General features: G+C 37.9%; 2 protein-coding genes across 4 annotated transcripts in view; one reads left to right on the forward strand and one right to left on the reverse strand.

Annotated features, from left to right (window-relative positions):
• Positions 1–676: 676 nt before the first annotated feature.
• fbxo45 (F-box protein 45) lies at positions 677–9,394 on the reverse strand. Its single transcript, XM_079806524.1, has 3 exons — positions 8,730–9,394; positions 7,704–8,060; positions 677–2,028 (listed from the first exon to the last, which is right to left on the reverse strand). Exons 1-3 carry the CDS (start codon positions 9,060–9,062, stop codon positions 1,843–1,845), a joined length of 876 nt encoding a protein of 291 aa, XP_079662650.1. The 5' UTR covers positions 9,063–9,394; the 3' UTR covers positions 677–1,842.
• A 2,899-nt stretch (positions 9,395–12,293) lies between these two features.
• arhgap29a (Rho GTPase activating protein 29a) overlaps positions 12,294–18,808 on the forward strand; it is a 62,132-nt gene continuing 55,617 nt past the window's right edge. For all 3 annotated transcript variants that reach the window (XM_079806200.1, XM_079806201.1, XM_079806202.1), the window contains exons 1-2: positions 12,294–12,396; positions 13,910–14,279. In XM_079806200.1, the coding sequence (XP_079662326.1) occupies positions 13,997–14,279 (283 nt within the window). In that variant the 5' untranslated portion in view covers positions 12,294–12,396; positions 13,910–13,996. The remainder of the gene's footprint in view (positions 12,397–13,909; positions 14,280–18,808) is intronic.

Below are 18,808 nucleotides of genomic sequence, written 5' to 3' on the forward strand. Positions count from 1 at the left end.
ATATTAATCATTTCTATGAATGTACCTCCGAAGGAAGCAGACTGCCTTAAGAAAAGTTATGGCATTTTCTTTCCATCTTCTTCCCTCCGTGTAACGCGTAGTGTTTATAAGCGCAGCGCTGCTTTGTTTACTGATGTCACCGGGGAAACGGCTCTTTTTCTGCTGTTCTATAAGCGCCACCTACTGACAGAGAATGGATTTACATTTTCATTTAGCTTGTCTGCGGTTTTTGTGAAACTCAGACCACAATTTAGAGTGCTGATGTAAATTTTAATAAGTTAATGCGACATTTAATGTGCATTCTAAAAATCTAAACAATTTGGACAATAAGGTATCTAGAATTGTTCAATTATTAAAAATAATGACTCCTTTTGTTTCTTAAAAAATTTAATATTAGGTTTATCAGTTTATAAAACATTTTGGGCAATATTTTATTTGAACACAACATATGTTAGTAGATAACATTATGTTGTCATTAAGTCAAATCCGTATTCTATTTTAAATACTTCTGCTGATTTTGCATTTTAACAGATTTAAAAAAAAAAAAAATTTGCCTTCAAGTGGCTGATTAAAATAAGAAAAAAAAAATGTTTTTGGCTGTTAGCTGAGGCCACCTTGTGGTTGAGATCCACTGTTCTATGATATAACCCTGTATATGGCTTGCGATTTTTGTTTTGCTGTTGCTGTTTTATTGCCCGTTTTATTGTCCACAGGGTACAATCCCAATTATGATAGCTTAGAAAATTAATAGCACATCTGCACTCTTTGAGGTATCATTCATGTTCATATTGCAAACAGTGCATGATGTGTAACAAACCAAAGTTTAAGACTGCACACAATTCTAACCTTAACTCTGAGCAATAATTTTAGTTGCCTTAGCAAACACAACTTATAAACCACAGATACAATTAAACAAAGGATGAAATTGTCCTTTCCTGCCATTAGTAGACAAAATTAACATTGTTGTAGAAAAAACAAAACAAAGAGATGCAAGTGTCAACCGTTGTTTGGCCGTGTCAAGGAACTCATGAAGACGATGCCGCCTTGTGGTGAAAAGAGCAATTCCTAGATATGAACATTAATATACCACCAGATAAATCCTATAACAACAAAACAGTCTGAGATATGTTCACAGTCTGGCACAATTTAGAGTTTATTTGCAGTCTGCATAACCTTGGTTATAGCAAAGATAGACCTCAATAAATAAATACTATACACTTATACATCACAGTTAAGATGTACAGTAACAAATGGAATAACGACATACTACCTTTGCCTGTCCTTAAAAATAATAATAAAAAAAACCGAGGAAGAGACTGGTATACTGCATGCAGATAACTGCTCTGGAAAAAACAGAACGGTAAGATATTGGTACATCGTTTTGGCATGTTTACTTCATGTCATTTACTTACACGTAAATATGCTTTTTTGTGTTAAAACTTGAGCCGTCCTTGTACTCGTACAGTAGCTTCTCATTCCATGCGTGTGTAAAATGCTTGTAATGAATTATAAAACTTTGTCACTAGGCTTGTCTCTTCTAGTTTGGTGACATTTTTTTAACCTATTTCATAAAATAGAACAGCTGCTCCCTGTGCAATTTCATAAATTAGATTAAAACCAGGTTTAAAAAAATGTCCCAGGTCTTAAAAAGGATTAAAAGCATATAGATGTTCAACTGAAATCCGCAGATGTGTGTTGGACATCCTCACCATCAACGAGCCCCGCCACCAACCACCAATTTCCCTCTTTTTAGTCCAGATGTGAGAAGCCGAGAGTCTTATCTATGACAAGCAGCAGTTCCCATGGTGCTCTCCGATTGTAATAGTGGCACTGAGATCCTACTTATCCATCCAGAGGTCTTCCCAGATACACCATAGTCACTTCAGTGTTCCCATAGACGGCCGAAACAGCTGGAAAGAGGCATGTTTTGGGCAGCCCTCGGAAAGCCACTCCAAGGAACTCAAACCCTCGCTCAAAGGCTAGTGTCTTATCATCCATGTCTAGGATTACACGTATTCTCTCCCCTATCTGGAAAACAAAAACAAACATATTATAGAACAAGGACCATTCTTATTTTTAGGAATATTGCAATGTTTATTATAAATAATTTATTAGTGCATTCCATTATTTTATTCACATATTTTTTGACATTAATGTGCCATCATAACCCCCTCCATCTTGCAGTGACATCTCTTCTCTGATGATGTGTTTACTGGCGCAAGGGCGGGACAACCTGTCCCTCACATGAGATCGACCAATAGCAAACCACAATGATCCAGCGACCCAATCAACTCCCCATGGACAAAATCATCGCCCTTCATGTTCAGAAGCCATTTCACTGTGGTATGTTCCCACGACACCATTTTTAAATGAAAACAGAAAACTTTTTAAGTAATTTACACGACAACAGTATTTTTGGGGCCTGAAAACGCGAGCTTTTGAAATCCGGGGTCCGTTCTTCGTACCTCGCTTAATACATCTGAGATGATTTGACAGATCCCAGATCTTTTAATCGTGATAACTGATCTCTGGCTAATTCGGTTCTTCAAACGAATTTCCGAATTGGATTAAAATATCTGGATTAAGTTATCTAAGATTACTGCGCGTTCTTGTGTTCCCTGAAGAGGGCAGATGTATCGATACTCGAAACCACGATCAGCAATGCAACGATTGGCTGGTGGCAAGCACGTAATAAAATCATATAATTAAAAAAGCCACCTGGCAAAAAACTTAACAAATTACACAAAAGAAAACACACATTTCTGAACCTTTATAAGATCAAACCAAAATAAAAGTTATAGTAGATAAATGATAAATGTTTTATTTTTATTTTTAAACATTATTCCCAATTATTTATATTCATGATTTTATAGTATTTGTACACCCTTTACACTTTTCTTTCAATGTTGTAATTAGCAATTAATTGCATTTTTTTTTATAAAATTTGAAGCAGTTTGTTACGTGACGGCATTAATTAAAGTTCCATAAGGGTCAAGATCAAGTTCTCTGCATCTCCTGCGGCACATCAAGCCACTCCCATAATATCCGTCACTGTTCAAATTAATGCACGGCTCAGAGTACAGCTGTACAGCATGTGTGTAAGACAATAACATTATAAAGTAATTATTCTATCAAAAATAAATCTCTCAATCAAGTGGCTTTGTCTCTAGTATTACACAAAACATAATAATATTATTTTCAAATACATTTTTATATTATTATTTTAAATTATTATTGCCCCTGGTTCAGTAAGAACTCTTGTAATAAAGTAGCAGTGGCTGGGACACATTTTAAGTATCACCTCAAGATGCAATCTAATCCTGTTTACATGAAATAAGCCGAGCAGGTTTAAGTTTACGGACCTGTTGCTATGACAACAAGTCCAGGATGAGCTTCAAAGAACCAAACAATCCAAGATCATGCCAAATCGTCAACAATCAAATCCGGCTAACTGAGTTAGCAACGTATGAAGAACGGACCCCTGGGGCCTACTGCACAAAACTAGGATAAGGGATTAAGCCGGGATATCTTGATGATCTTGTCATCTGTATGCAAAATTTAGTACACCGCTGTCGTGTAAATTTACCCTGAAGGCACACTCACACCAAGAACGATAACGAAAGATAACGGTATATTATCGGATAAATTGAGCCAGGATCACCAAGATATCCAGGCTTAATCATCCTAGTTTTGTGCAATAGGCCCCTGGTCTCAAAGTGCAAGGTTTTGAAAACGACGCCTTTACCGTCTCCAAGTAAACAACAAAAACGTGTATTTGTGAAAACGCATGCATATTACAAGCTTGCTTGGTGTTTCTTGACAGTGACATCACCGACTACTGACCTGGCACAGCATAATACAGGAACACTACAGTACTTATAATAAATAATTTATCAGTACATATAATTTTATTTTTATTAAATTAATGTGCCATCATAATCTTTAGTCAATCAATACAGGGCTCGACATTAACGCTTGTCCGGGACAAGTGGATTTTTTGAAGGGACAAGTGAAAGAGAATTTTACTTGTCTGACCGGACAAGCTGATTAAAACGTCAAAAAATAACTAGGGAATCACCAAAATACAAGAATGATTCTGCATTCATTAGTGTAAGTGCCGATCGATAGTGGATAATATATAATGTATAATGAACTGACGGTAACAAGGTTGTGCTGTTGACGCTCGCGCAGCCTCTCGAGGAGAAATCACAACAAATGAGCGCCGCTCATAGGCCTACAAAGAAACTCCGTTAACATACACGGTTAAAATGACAAATTGTGGAGTTTTTATATTTATAACATATGATAGCCTACAGTTAAGCATCACAGAACCAAGAGTGCTGTTTTCCTGAATACCATCACGACTGAAAATTACACTGATTTCATATGACAGTTCCATAAACAATTAATTAATATTAAACCACTTACATTTTTGATGCAATGTTGACTGTTTTTGTTTGCTTTCAGCAGCAAAAAATGGTTCTAAACAAAGATCACAGCAGAACCATAACGCCTCTCACAGTGTGTTAGTGAATGATTCAGTGTTTGAATGAATCGGTTGAATCAAAGATTCAATTACCTATTCATAAACAACTGCCTCAATCTTCAATGAATCATCGTTTGAATGAATCGTTTGAATGAATGACTCAATGACTCACTCATTAAGACCTACTGGTGGTTTAGTTTCATCTTTCCAACATTTCTTATTTGTATATTCAAACATTTAAAATCTCATAACATTATTTAATGCAGTTGTATTTTTTCTGTGTAAATTGTTTAATTTATTTGGTAACAGCCCTATGGTGTCTTATTCTAATTTAAATTCTAGATTAAATAAAAAAAATAAAATGAAAGCTGAAGCAGAGCCTATATTTAATAAAAAAATGCCCTTTATAAAAGCTAAAAATATCACAAATAGGCAAATTTAAATATGTCAAAGCTGATTGAACACTGGTGAGAATATTCAGAATAAATTATATTTAAAAATATATATATTATAATAATTCCGGACAAGCAATTTTTTTCCTTGTGAGTGACAGATTTCAGGTGTTCACATGCCTAATGTTGAGCCCTGCAATATAACTTTCCCTCCATCTTGCAGCAACACATCTTTTCTGAAGACATGTTTACTGGCACGAAGGCGGGTCAACCTGTCCCTCACATGAGATCGACCAATAGCAAACCACAATAATCCAACGACCCAATCAACTCCGCATGGACAAAATCAAGCCGTTTTCAAATGAAAACAGAAAACTTTTTATGAGTTTTGGCCGTTAATTCACACGACAGCAGCGTTTTTGGGGCCTGAAAACGCAAGCTGTTGAAAACGGGTCTCAAAGTGCAAGGTTTTGAAAACGACGCCTTTACCGTCTCCATGTAAACAACAAAAATGGGAATTTGTGAAAATGCATGCGTATTACAAGCTCACGCATGTGTATTAAATGCTTGCGTGGTGTTTCTTGACATTGACAACTACTGACCTGGCACAGCATAACAGCCTTTTTTTTTATCATTTTCACAGATCAGTGTGAAAGGGGATCATTTAAACAACGTTGTCATCTGTTTTTAGTACATTGTTGTCGTATAAACATACCCTCAGATATTTCACAATGGGGAAGAAAAGACTATCGCAACTTCCGTTTCATGCTGACTTTAAGGAAAAGTTCCATCAAAAATTACAAACGGACATTATTTACTCTCCCTCCTGTTGTTCCAAACCTGCATGCAGTTATGTTTGCCATCAAAAAGACATTTTGAAGAATCTTTACATTGTTTTTTCCCTAAACAAGACTGTCAAGCACAAGTTGTCTGTATGACTTACGTGCTGTATGTGTAGTCTTTTGCAGCAATACAATAGCTTTGTACAAGCAACATTTGATATTTTAGAGCTTTGGCAGAGATTTTCAGTGAATAATATGTGATTTTATGTGAACAACTATAAAGTTAAAGAGCAACTTCGGAAGAATTGGAAAATAGTGTGCGAGTCCTAATCCGACTGTTTTATGGTGTTTCTTTTTTGTCGTTTTTGGAGCTTGACACTGACAGCTGTGGTCACTATAGATATTGTATCTTACCTGTACCTGTGTATCTTAATATTTAAGACTACAGTATAATGCACATATGCACATTGCCTCTTGTACATCATTAACCTTAATTCATTTTCTCATAGCTATATTTATGAATATTTTTTATCGGTGTATATTGTATTTCTATGTATATTTTCATCTGTGTTGTATTTTTAATTTTTTTTTCTTTAATATTGCACTGTCCATGGAACGGACCTGACTTTCATTTCACTGCTGGTTATATATGCTCTATATAATTGTGTATGTGACAAATAAATCTCTTGAATCTTGAAGTATGGACTGCAAAAAAACAAGCACAAAGATTCTTCAAAATGTCTTCTCTTCACAGTAAAGATAACAGGTTTAGAAGATGAGAGTGAGAAAACAATTTTTTTTAGATGAAGTGCCTTGAAACGTGTAGCATTATTCAATGTATTGACGTAATTTCCCCTGAAACGGCTCCAGCTGTTAACAGCTCCTCCCGTTTTTTGAAACAGCCAATAGCGTTTCGTTTATACCACAGTTTGACTAGAGCCTTTCCGTTTGGTAAAGCCACAGTTTCCTCCTAATCTCTAACCGTTTATCATCACAATCTCCTCCATATCGCTTTGAAATACAGCATTCTGTGCAGAATTTAAATGGGTCCGATATGTTTTGTTGTCTGCGCCGATTCGCGCATATGATCCGCGCGGCGCTCTCGTGTCTCTAGTCTAGAACAGAGCCGTTGGTGTGTGTGTGCTTCGGAGGTGTGCGTGACACTAACGTGAAACCAGACTTCATTCGCATCAACTGAAAGCATATTTACACTGTCTGAATGGTTTCTTATCACATGTATAGTGCGCTATGTGCCATTCACCATGTAGAAATTAGTAAACAGCTGACTGATTTCAGATGCAGCTTCAGGGTCTATTTATAACGCAGCGGGCGGGACGCTTCAGACTCTAGAGAGCTTTTGATTGGACAGAAGATTTGATGAGATGGTGAAGCCTGCGATGATGTCATCAAAATCTGTGATTAATTTTAACGGAAGTGAGTGACTAAAGTTTTGAATGCTTATATCTCCTAAATGCAAATTTTGTCATTGTTTTGGAACACACCAGCTTATTCATTACCTTAAAGCTAACACAGTCATACTAAAAGCTAAAAAACTTCAATTTTGATTTCAGTGGGCCTTTGAATGAACAGCCATTAACTCTGAGTTCTTGTCATATTGTATTACCATTTTCTAAACTCTAGTGAATAAACTGTGATAATGTGAGAAAATGTTAATACATTTTGGTTTGACTTTATACACTCTGCACTGTATGCCGTCTAGTGTATAATTTTTTTAAAGGTTATTTTGTCATCTGAAGTCAGAGCACCTTTTTTAAATTTTAAGTGTGTACACACTACTTATTATTTATACTACAAAATGGCATAGAATAGTGTAAAAGTATGTGAATTGGGATGCAGCTACATCAAACCTGGCAACACAAACCTAAAACATCCTCTTGTGTGTTTGGCAGTAGAAAGAAAGTCATAAGGTGTGGAACGACATGATGGTGAGCAAATGACAGAATTTCCATTTTTAGGTGAACTATCCTTTTAAGTTTGGAATAGCAGGATTTTTATATATAGTACATTCTCAAGCGCCGCTACCTGGTATTTTGGTGCGTTGTTGCACTGGGGGAAGTTGCCGTTGACCTCTCCATTGTGAAGCAGGTTATTGTCTACTAGATTCCAACCCCAGCTCTGGTCATCGCTGCCTAGAAGTGCCACATAGCCCTGGCACTGCATGGGAGCCCTCTTGGTCGCGATGCCGATCACCGCCACCGTGCCAAGAGGACCCTCCCACCAGATCTCCCAGGCATGGCGGCCCTCCGAGAAGCCGATCTTCCCACGGGCACCGTCAGTGCTTTGGGCGATGGGGTTACGGTGCAGAGTAAACCCGTTTTTCTTTATATATACATTCCTGGAGCAGTCATGGGAACTCAGAGCGTGCTGGAAGGACTTCAGCTGAGGGTAAAAGAAAGAAGTCATTCCAAACTGTTGTAAAATTCTCTCTAGAATGAGACGGTTATACAATGGTAATTTTCTCTCTAAATATATATCTATCCATATCTAACTATTAATATGATAGCATGATATGTTACAAAAAAGTATGGTTTATTTGGTTATTGTTTGCCATATTAATATATATTCTCATTGCAAGAACAGGGTAAAATAAGTTAATAAACATTTGGCAGTACCATGTCTAAGACACCATGCTGGTGCCATGCTTTTTGTAAGCTTGATGAGAAGTCTTCAGCTTTGATAAGGATTTTAGTCCTTTATATGTAAATGGCCATTTTTCTGCCCATCAATTGCAGGCAACCTATTAATGTGACTGTATTTGGGTCCAATATTTACAAATGACGTCATGCAATAGCACTGTCCTGACGGTCATCCACTAACATAGATGTATTCCAAAAATACGATATGAATATGTGTAATTTATGTTTATTATTTGAATGCTCGTGCACTAAAATGCTCGTGCACTAAACAAAATCTAGGCTAGTCTATTTAATAAATAATAAAAATTTAAAAATGCATGGCACATACGATGCACGATCATTCGTATTACGGTGTCGATTATATTAAAGAAAATAAATGACTAGCAATAATAAATCATTTGAACATTCTTACTTTTCCTTTATATGAAATCAGGTTGCAGAGAACATCCGAGCGCAGCGCTTCTTCACTGATCAAGCGGGCGCACAGACTCCGCCACACCTCGCTGTTTTCATCCGCCAGACAGTTGTTCCAGTGCCAGCAAACGAGCGAGCAGTTCATGAGATCCGGCAGCTCCAGATAGGAGAACATATGCTCGAGAACTCGGCTGGGTAACCGGCCCGCGATGCCCGATCCTCCGCTTAATAATGCGGCAGAACCGGCGCCCGACGAGGAGGAGCAGCAGCCCGCGGCGGCAGCGCCCAGCCCCGCAGACTGCGCCCCTCCACCGGCCCCTGCGCCAGACATGTCAAACTCCTCCGCTGAAAGCAACCGTTACTACAACCGTACAGCCGGATTCAACAGCGGGTCAGAACCCCACCGCGGTCCCGTGAAGCACGTTTGCCTGACACATCTCCCGGTGTTATTGCAGTTGCGGCCAAATGGATCAAAATCTAAGCTATGTGACTATTGTAAAGGTCCTGGACGGTGTGCGGTCAACAAATCCGAGCTCAGTAATCAGGATGGATTGTCCGAAAGCATATCGTTTGATTAAGTTGTTTATATATTAACAATACTTATCCACATATCGTACATAACACGTTGTAATGCTACTCTTTCTGTTTCTGTTTCACATTAGTAATGTCTGATTCATGAATGAATCATTCGTGTGAGTGCAATCTTTTCAGTGAATTGATTGAACTAGAAGAGCCGAGAAGCGATGAGTGAACCATTTGGAGTGAACCGAGGCTTTGACTGATGGAGCGAAAGGCAAGTTAGCAGAAATGAAAAATGTAAAATGGTCTGGGAGAAATGTTTATGGCCTTTATGATTGTATGTTTATGACGTTCAGGTGATTGTTTGACTATGACGTTGTATTAAACTTATATGTAGGTCCTAAATAAAAGTTGAATTGTTTTTAAACGGTTCTTTGAAACGAACCGTTCGAAAGAACCGATTTGCGGAAATGAATCTACCTTCCTCATTTTAAATTATACACTTCTTTAAGGACCTTGCAATTGACTAGATTACGTGTAGAGGGGAGGGGAAAATGAATGTTACGGGAGAGACAACTAGAGGGCGCCGTTTAGTTTACAATTCTTTATATAGGCCTTGGTTAAATAAACGCAATTATTAAAATACTTATAACCTAGAATTTACCATTTTGACACATACATTACAATAATTATTAAATATTCATTCAATTAAAGTTAATTATTTATAATATTAAAGGCTCGCTATTGATGAATATTTAAAATAATACATTAATAAAAGAGAGATTAACTCACTCCAACCTAAAATGCAGGCTTGTGGACACTCCAAAGTCAAAGAAGAAGAAAAATATCCCATCACTTAGCTCACATTCATGGTTTATGTAATGCATGCCTACAGTCTGTTTCTCAGAAAAAAATACTTCCTAAAAGGCTTGTTATTAATTATTAACTATTATTAAACCTCCAGGGTTATTTAGTAGCTTGAGCTGGCGAGGAATAATAATGTCATTTATTCTTAACACTCAAAGAGAGGTTCAATTTCCTCAAATTCTCTGATGTTGTAGGAATATACTGTTTTTTTTCACCTTGGTTATGCAACCGTGAGTCAGTTTTCTGCATGATTCATTGCTTGTTTCTTGAATGCTGTCAGGTCTGATGGATCATTGGCTCTAATGGGAGGGCAGGTAGCAAATGCTTATATTTTCCCCCAAGGAAGCCATTATATCAGTTAGTATGGCTCACCATTGCTTTGCCACATACTCTTATTTAGCTGACTTCGGGTTTAATGGGTTTATTTCTGTATGAAAGTTTATATATTGTAAACTTGTAAAGTCCATGTTTCCATGTTCCGTGAAACTAGCTGTCAGACCGGATTGACTGGAAATGATGTATGCTGCTTTCTGTAAACCACTGCCACAGATATATCTGCTGGGCGGAATGAGAGTATTAGTGTATTGTATAGACTATAAATAAGGGAGTACATATGAGTATACATCTGAGTTGCTGGCAGGGAAACCGTTTAATCTGTTCTGTCTGTAGTGTGGTTGATTATGCAATTTTGTGCTGTTTTGTCATTTAATGATATTTTCTTGTCCTCGGTTGGTGCTGCGAAGCACTTAAAGTGAAAATACCCAATATTTATGTACAAAGGTGAATGTTTTGTACTGAGGGGGATATGTACCAGGCAGGGTTATTTTCATTAACTAAAACCATAAAAAATGCATTACTTGAAATAAACGACACTAAAATAACACTGATATTCACCTAATATTTAAATGAGCAGTTAATCTATGTTTTTGCCATGCTAAATGCTTAACCTGGGACATTATATTTTAGTGAATTTCTCTGATTCAATACATGTCACAGTTATAAGTCTGGATGTCCTGTAGAGAGCACATTCAGAGTTTCAAATTTAGCACTCTTATGGAAATATGATATTTTACCATATATATAATATGGTAATATTTTGTAATGATCATTTAGATCTGACACATTTTCAAATGGTTTGTTATAAATCGACATCTATGTTATGAAATGTTACAAAATATGACTTTCATGTTTTAAAATCAGGGCATTGATACATGTCCTCAATAGAGGACACCGGGACTTAAACCGAGACATATTTATCAGGCATTTTAGGAGACACAACAAGTAAATATAGGGAAAGAAATTACATATCAATGTTCCTATAAAATATTAGATATTATTATGAAAATGTTGCCAACTATGACTCCCATTATTACATTTTTTTTCTCCATTACATGTTGCTCCAAGAACACAAATTAGATGCAGTGTATAAATGCATTGCATTGAAGGCGGGAAAACCAATGTATGGCCATTTTACTCACATATTGCATAAAGTAAAACGGTATATCAATTCATTCCGTTATATCTTTCATAACATAGTTGAGAATCATCTTTAAACAAGGTTTGGTAAAAATAAAAAATAAACCCTGAAACCTGAAAATTGATTGGTAAATGAATAAAAAAATCGAATTGTTTTGCCTATACATGTAATTTCATGTCATTTTATGTTTTACACAACTGCTGTCCACGTATGACATAACATATGAATAAAATATCATTGTTCAAAAAAATGTTCCATTTGTTTCTTATGCTCTAAAAAAATGTAATGACATGAAAAAATACTAAATTCAAAAGACTTTGTTTTCCTGGGTTTTAGGAGGTCCCCTGTATTCTAATATTGTGTTACATACTAAAAAGCAGCCACTCGATGGATTAAATCCCTTTACAAATCAGCCTTCCCTTTGGCACACTGTTAATTTCTATTCTTGAGCACAGATTTTAAGTTCCCTAGTTATTCGTGATTGGCAGTATATTCAGGAAAAATTGCATTATTTGATATATTCTGACAGAAAAGAAGCCCTCACCATCCAGAGGGCAAGTACACCTGTTGTTAGTGGGTGGAGACGGATTCCCCGCCTCTCTATCACTAGGGCCAATCATGAGTTAGATGGTCGCTGAGGGCGGGGCGAGGCCAAGCAGAATGTGATGCGCGCATAGACAGCATTATTTCGGTTTACGGGACTGATGTTGTAGAGCAGAACGGGGATTTAACGGCATTTCGGATATATTTCGGCTTCCAGTATACATGTATCTGTGTGCAATGATCGAGATAGGCTCCTTCAGTAAGTATGCATTTTCTAATCTCATATTTGATATATAACGGAATTGCTTGACTGGTGGGATTTTGATTTTAGGCTACGTTAATAAAATGACTGAAGAACTATTTTTAAATAGTATTCGAGGTGTGCAATATAAACATTAACAGCAACACAGAAAAGTTCCAAAACTTCACGACCTCGGATTTAGTTGTGAACCTTTCCCCTCTAACATATTGCCTTTTTTTGAGGAATGTTGTCTTTGGTTGTTTGGGAATGGATCTCACGTGCATGTCCTTTGACATTGCACGTAGTCTTTGTTGGAATTTACGCGTTTAATGTCATTTGTTTGACGCTTTCATCGAATAATTCTATCAGTTTATTCTAGTAAATATAGGCTATGTTATTTTAGTTCGTCAATTATGGGCACTTAGTGCTTTTTGTATAATCTGTGTCATGGGCTACTGTGTGTAATGGTAATGACATGTTTTAGTTTTTGGAGAAAATGTGCTGGACTTGCTAACACAACAAGGTTTCTAGCACTCATATTTCTTTAAACATAAATTAATTGTTTCTGAATTAAAACTCTTAAATACTAGCATGCTTGGTCATTAACCTGAAGCAACTTTCAACTGTCTTTAAGCTGTAAGTTTGCTGCCTTGTCACTTCTCATTTCCATCATGACCCAATAGGTTGTTCTCTAAAACAATTGGTGTGGCTGTGGGACAGTGATTCTTTGTTAAGACTATTACAAACTATTCACATAAAGACAAAAATAAGTATAACTAGGAAAAAGTGCAAAGTAGAATTTCCATGTTTTTGTCAATCATTCTGGGTAAATGTTAAAGTAACTTTCTGTGAAGTTCTAATATTGGAATGTCTTACAAAATAACTTGTTATAGATAGATATTTGGGATTCTAACTTACTCGTACACCTTGTTCTTCTGAATAACAACAAGGGACAGTTTTACTTACAATCCACAATGTGAGTTCTTTCAAAAATGACAGAAATCCTAAACAAAGATAAAGTGAGATGTTTCTTCATCTTTAGTCTGTGAGGTTAGTGGCTTTCCTCAAACTCAAAGCAAAGTAATGGAATTGGGATTGTTTTTACCTGTATTTTTAAATGACAAAATTCTCTTAAGAGCACTTTATATAAAGAATGCCAGTCTTACATGTGAAAAAAAGTCTGATGGATACATTATAGAGTTAGACTCCGACTTTTCCCAAGCTTTCCCTAAGCCTCAGGTCACAGTCAAAATATGCCTTTGAAATTCCTGGTTTGCTTGTAACTAATATCCCCATCTCAAAGTATATCCGACCATATCACCTTTAGTCTGTTTGAAGGTTTCTTTATTTGAGATGTAAATCACTTTTGAGACTCAGTGAAGGCTAAACCAATTTGGTGTGTAAGACATCCCTATTAGAGCACAGCTTAAATTTCTCCCCTGTGTATGTGCAGTAAAGTCCTGCAAATAGAAGTGTTCTTGTCTTTAAACATTAGCGCTTTAACCATACGTTGACTCTATTGTGCACACAGGACCAACTGTCAGTGAGGAAACTCTTGGAATCTGAGAGTCTCCAGGGAACGTTGCACTGGGATCCTTTCAAACTGGCTGCAGCTGGGATGTTTGCTGCTGGGATGCTGCAGCAAAGCAGCGGAGGGCTGAACAAGCGATCGCTGGGAATGGCACGGCTTCCCAACTCCCACTTTTTCCCCCTCTCCTCGGGTTCAGGGTCGTGGGGTTTGGGCCGATCGGCGAAGAGCGGCTCTCTGAGCTCCGTCAGCTCCGGATCGGACAGCATGGACATGGCCGGTGCCGATCCCGACTACATCATGCAGCTGGTCAACGAAGTGCGGAGGTTTGCAGATGTGCTGCTCCACCTCAAGGAAGCTTTTAACACCAAAGGTAAGCGTGAGTTTGCGCAGGGTTGATGAAAAGAGCTTATTGTTGCTGTCCGAGTTTCAACCTGTTGTGGGGTCAACTTCGGCCTTGGTTTCAGGGCCACTGACCTCTCTTTATCTATTTTGGATGGCGGCAAGGGAAAGTTTATTTGCCATCAACAATGTGAGTTCATTCAACAATGCCAGCAATCTTAAACAAAGATAGTCGGAAAGGATTTTGTCTTTATTTAGAAAGGCTAGTCGTTTATTTGCATTTTATTTGGAGCAAATGGAAAGACATTTGAGCCATTTAAAATGTAAAAATATATAGGCCTATTATAATTAATTATAAATGTGTATATGTATATATATATTAGGGCTGTCAAATGATTATTCGTGATTAATCACATTCAAAATAAAAGTTTGTGTTTATTTAATGTATGTGTGTGTACTGTGTATAAGTACAATGTATATTTGAATACACGCATATGCATATATTTAAGAAATATTTGCATGTATATACTGTATATATATTTATATCATCTATATTATATATAAATATTAATATTTTATATATAAATATAACATGTTTCTTAAATATATACATGCACGTGTGCGCATTTATATATGCATAATAATTGTACACAGTGCACACACATATATTATGCAAACAAAAATGTTTATTTTGGATGCGATTAATCGTTTGACAGCCTCCAAACTCATGCCATTGGCTGAGGCAATATTGTGAATGTGTGTGTGTGTGTATACATATATACAGTCTTGATTGTGGGCATATTTAATCAAATAGTACTGTCTATTAGGGGTGTAACGGTACACATATTCGTACCGAACTGTTTCGGTACAGGGCTTTCGGTTCGGTGTACGTGTGTACCAAACGGTTTCCGAATGCAATCTTTGACAGTTAACAGTCGGCTTGTTTTAAGTGCGGAACACACTTCAATCTGAGTTCCCACATGAACATATTAAGTATGCAGTTCATTTTATTACGAAATTCAAATATTCGATAAATGCCGTTTTGACGCTCTTTAATGTGACGTGACTGATCACTGTATAGGCGTGTCAGTTCAAGAGGCGCGCGAGTGGACGCAATCGTCTGTGAACGTGATCATCTCTTCCTAAAGAATCAACATGAATTAATATCTCTTAAGGTATGGGGAGGATACATTACAGCTTACTGAAATGTATCATATGTCGTGTAATCGCTCAATCTGTGTTTCGACCGCGGAAAGGCAATAAAACAGCTTGTAAACAATGTCGCGTAGCATCACATTTACCTGAGAAGTCATTCAGTGTCCACAGCTGTTAGTTCACAAGAGAAACAAACTCTTTTGTTAAATATATGCACTATATTAACCTATATATTCATTATATTCTACTTAACCTGTTGTGATGTCTTGTTTATTTAATGTATGTTTAAAATAACAGCCACTGTGTATAAATTATTATATTTCAACAGCGAATTGGAGAAAAAAATGCAAAAACTGCCTTATGTGAAGCTTATGAGTGTTGATTATTATATCTAAAAATAAATAGTAACTGAATTTAGGCTAATAGTTTGGGCTCTGCTATTAACCTTTAATATTATAGTAATGTGTAAGTAAGGGCTCCCTATACAGTTTACAGCATTATATTTAAGAAACTTTTAGTTATAATTTAATTAATTTAAGGACAGACACATTTTTTTCAGTAAACCACTGTTGAATAAAAATAAATTAAAAGTAATTTTGCTGTACCAAACTCGTACCGAACCGTGACTTCAAATCCGCGGTACATACCGAACCGTAAGTTTTGTGTACCGTTACACCCGTACTGTCTATTGTAATAAATAGCCTTTCCTACTCTGTAATCTTAAGTGAAGCGTTTTAAAACAGCAAGAAATGTTTTTATAATAGAGGAGTGAATGAAGATTAACGGGATGATTGCTCTTGCATGTGCGATTACTGCATTCCCAAGGCAGTGCCGTTTGGGTCCGTTTGGATCAGATCCAGTGCACTAATCCTTGCCTTTCCTTGAGAGTTCCTTAATAAGGAGGGGATGGAGGGGTGGTTGTGTGTGTGTATGTGGTGGGGGGTGTTTCCAGCCTCCCATTGTGTCTGTGCCATGTTGTCCAGGGACTGTAGGAATCTATCCTTTTGTTCGGCGGGGTGATGGAGGGTCCTTGACCCCAGCTGGGTAGGAGAGTAACTCTGAGAGCTGCCAGTGTGTGACCAGTGCTTTCCAGGTCTCCCCCTTTCCGTAGCTTTGGACCTTGAACAGTAGGAACACCAGATCTGAGCGGGGGTGTTACTCTCCCAATCATTGAAGACTTGCAAACTATGTGTCAGTCTAACATTGTTGTCATAGTTCTGAAAGTGTGGCGCTTTACAAATCCCTCTCGGGCGTGGAATCTTTCCGTAGAGTGACCTTATTAAAGATCTGAAAAAGACCAAGACAGTTGCACTTTACAGAGAAAAAGTTAACCTTTAGACACGTATGTAGCATTTTTTAAAAGACCCCTTTGTGTCTTAGCCTTGGTGGTGCATATCAGCAGATAATATGTAAATAAGCTTAGTAACGCACTGACTGGTGAGTCATAGCACAACGCCTTTGCCGTAATCGCTTGAAATTCAGCTAAATGCAGGAAAGGAGGCTAAATATAAGGCTAAATATACAGGAAGCTGAAAATAAGAGAGTCCCGAGAACTCAAGAGGCTCCTTTCCATAGAAAAGCAAACAAACAGTAATTTTTTTCTACTTTGTAGCAAATGTGTCGTCACTGAAATGCTTTGTTTTCAGTACAAATATATCAAATGTTTTTGGTGTGAGCGTGAAACCTGCTGGAATTTGTAAAATGATGCGCAATACAAGCAAACAGAGCGAAAAAGACGAGTGAGTGAGAGGAGGCGGGTGTGTGTCAGTGATGCGCGGGTCAATGTATAAACAACCCGCACCCGACCGACGTTTTCAACTAACCCGCCCGCAACTCGGACCGCAAAAAAAAAGAAGAAAATATTGTACCCGACCCGCTTCCTGACCCGCATTTTTTAAAAGTAGTAAATGCTCATCGTAGCTCATTGGGCCATTGAGAAAATGTTTCAGGCCCTGGCGTGGTGCGCTCAGAGGTGCAGCAGCGAGAGCAGGAAGTTCTTGAGGCGGCCCATCATTTTCCATTTCAGCTCCAGATGCATATTATTGATGAACGCGATGTTTATGTTTCGACCCGGCTTGAAGAATTCATCAGCCCACATTTGGAAAACATTTGGAAAAGTGTGAAAGCCCTTAGGAGCGCAAACTGTTATTTTTCTGAATGTTGTATGATATAGCCTAGTGTTATGTAATACAGGCTTGATTTATTCATTTATTTCGTTAAATTTTCTTAACAATTAAGATGCTGCATGTGTTTATCCAGTCTAATCGAAGTGTGCGTCTCTCCCCCGACTTTCCCAACAAAAATCCCGCCCCCTCAGAAAATACATAAAACTGACTTTAAATGCGTTTAAAAGTAGCCTATTAAAATGGTACAATGGCATTGCTCAGTTCAACGTTTTGGGAAATCGGGCATTTTGTCCCGCGTCAGCATTTATTCAAAAGTTAATAACGCTCAACATTCAAAAGGTAAATAAGGATTTATTGACGATCCGACCGACCGTGACCCGAATATCATTAAAAATATTTTTGGATGACTCGTAACCGCGGGTAACCGCGGGTGGCCGCGGGCACCCGCTCATTTTGGATCAACCCGCGCATCACTGGTGTGTGTCACCTCGCCTGTCGGAGAGAAGAGAGAGCAAGAACGCGCAGCTGGTATCGGCGTTACTGCAGAAAAGGTGTATTGGAACTGTTTAAGATTTCATTATTGATATTAGGGATGTGACGGTGAGGAAATTTTCCCACCGGTTAATTGATGTGTGACAACACCGGTAATACCGGTATCACCGGCGGAGGCTTTTAAATCACTAATTCTATCTAACCGAAAGTAACATGCACACGACCGCTCTGAACTGAAAACGCGCCAGTGTTGCGTATTCACACACCGTGAATGACAGCTCGTCTGTAAATGCGCGCTCTGTGAGACCATGGGTGCGTCTCAATCAGTTCCCTAGTTCAGTAGTCAGGGCACTGATCAAGCATTGATCAGTCTATGATTGAGATGCACGCCATGAATGAATAACAGTTCGTCCGTAAAGCCTCGTTTATACTCGACGCGCCCGCTCGAGCGCGAGGGTGCGCGCGGCAAAAAGAAATGCGCGCAGTCAGCGTAGCGGAGGCTCGCACTGCGGAGCCAGGCGAAAGTAAACAATGCGCGCTCGGTGCGGCCGTGCACATTTAACTTTCGGTTTTGAATTAGCGCCAATTCGGCTGCGGGTTGCTTGAATTGTGGGTTCATTAGCCTATTATTTTTAATGAAAAACACAACAACAAAACAAATGACAAACTCCCTTAAATAGGCGCTTTTACGTTTCGCTTTGAAACCAAATCTTCCGCGATCATCTCAGTCAGCTCCTCACTCTTAAATCTGATGAATGACTCCTGCCGCTGCCGAGACTCACAGTTG

Source organism: Gobio gobio (assembly GCF_949357685.1).
Source record: "Gobio gobio genome assembly, chromosome: 23".
NCBI lineage: Eukaryota > Metazoa > Chordata > Actinopteri > Cypriniformes > Gobionidae > Gobio > Gobio gobio.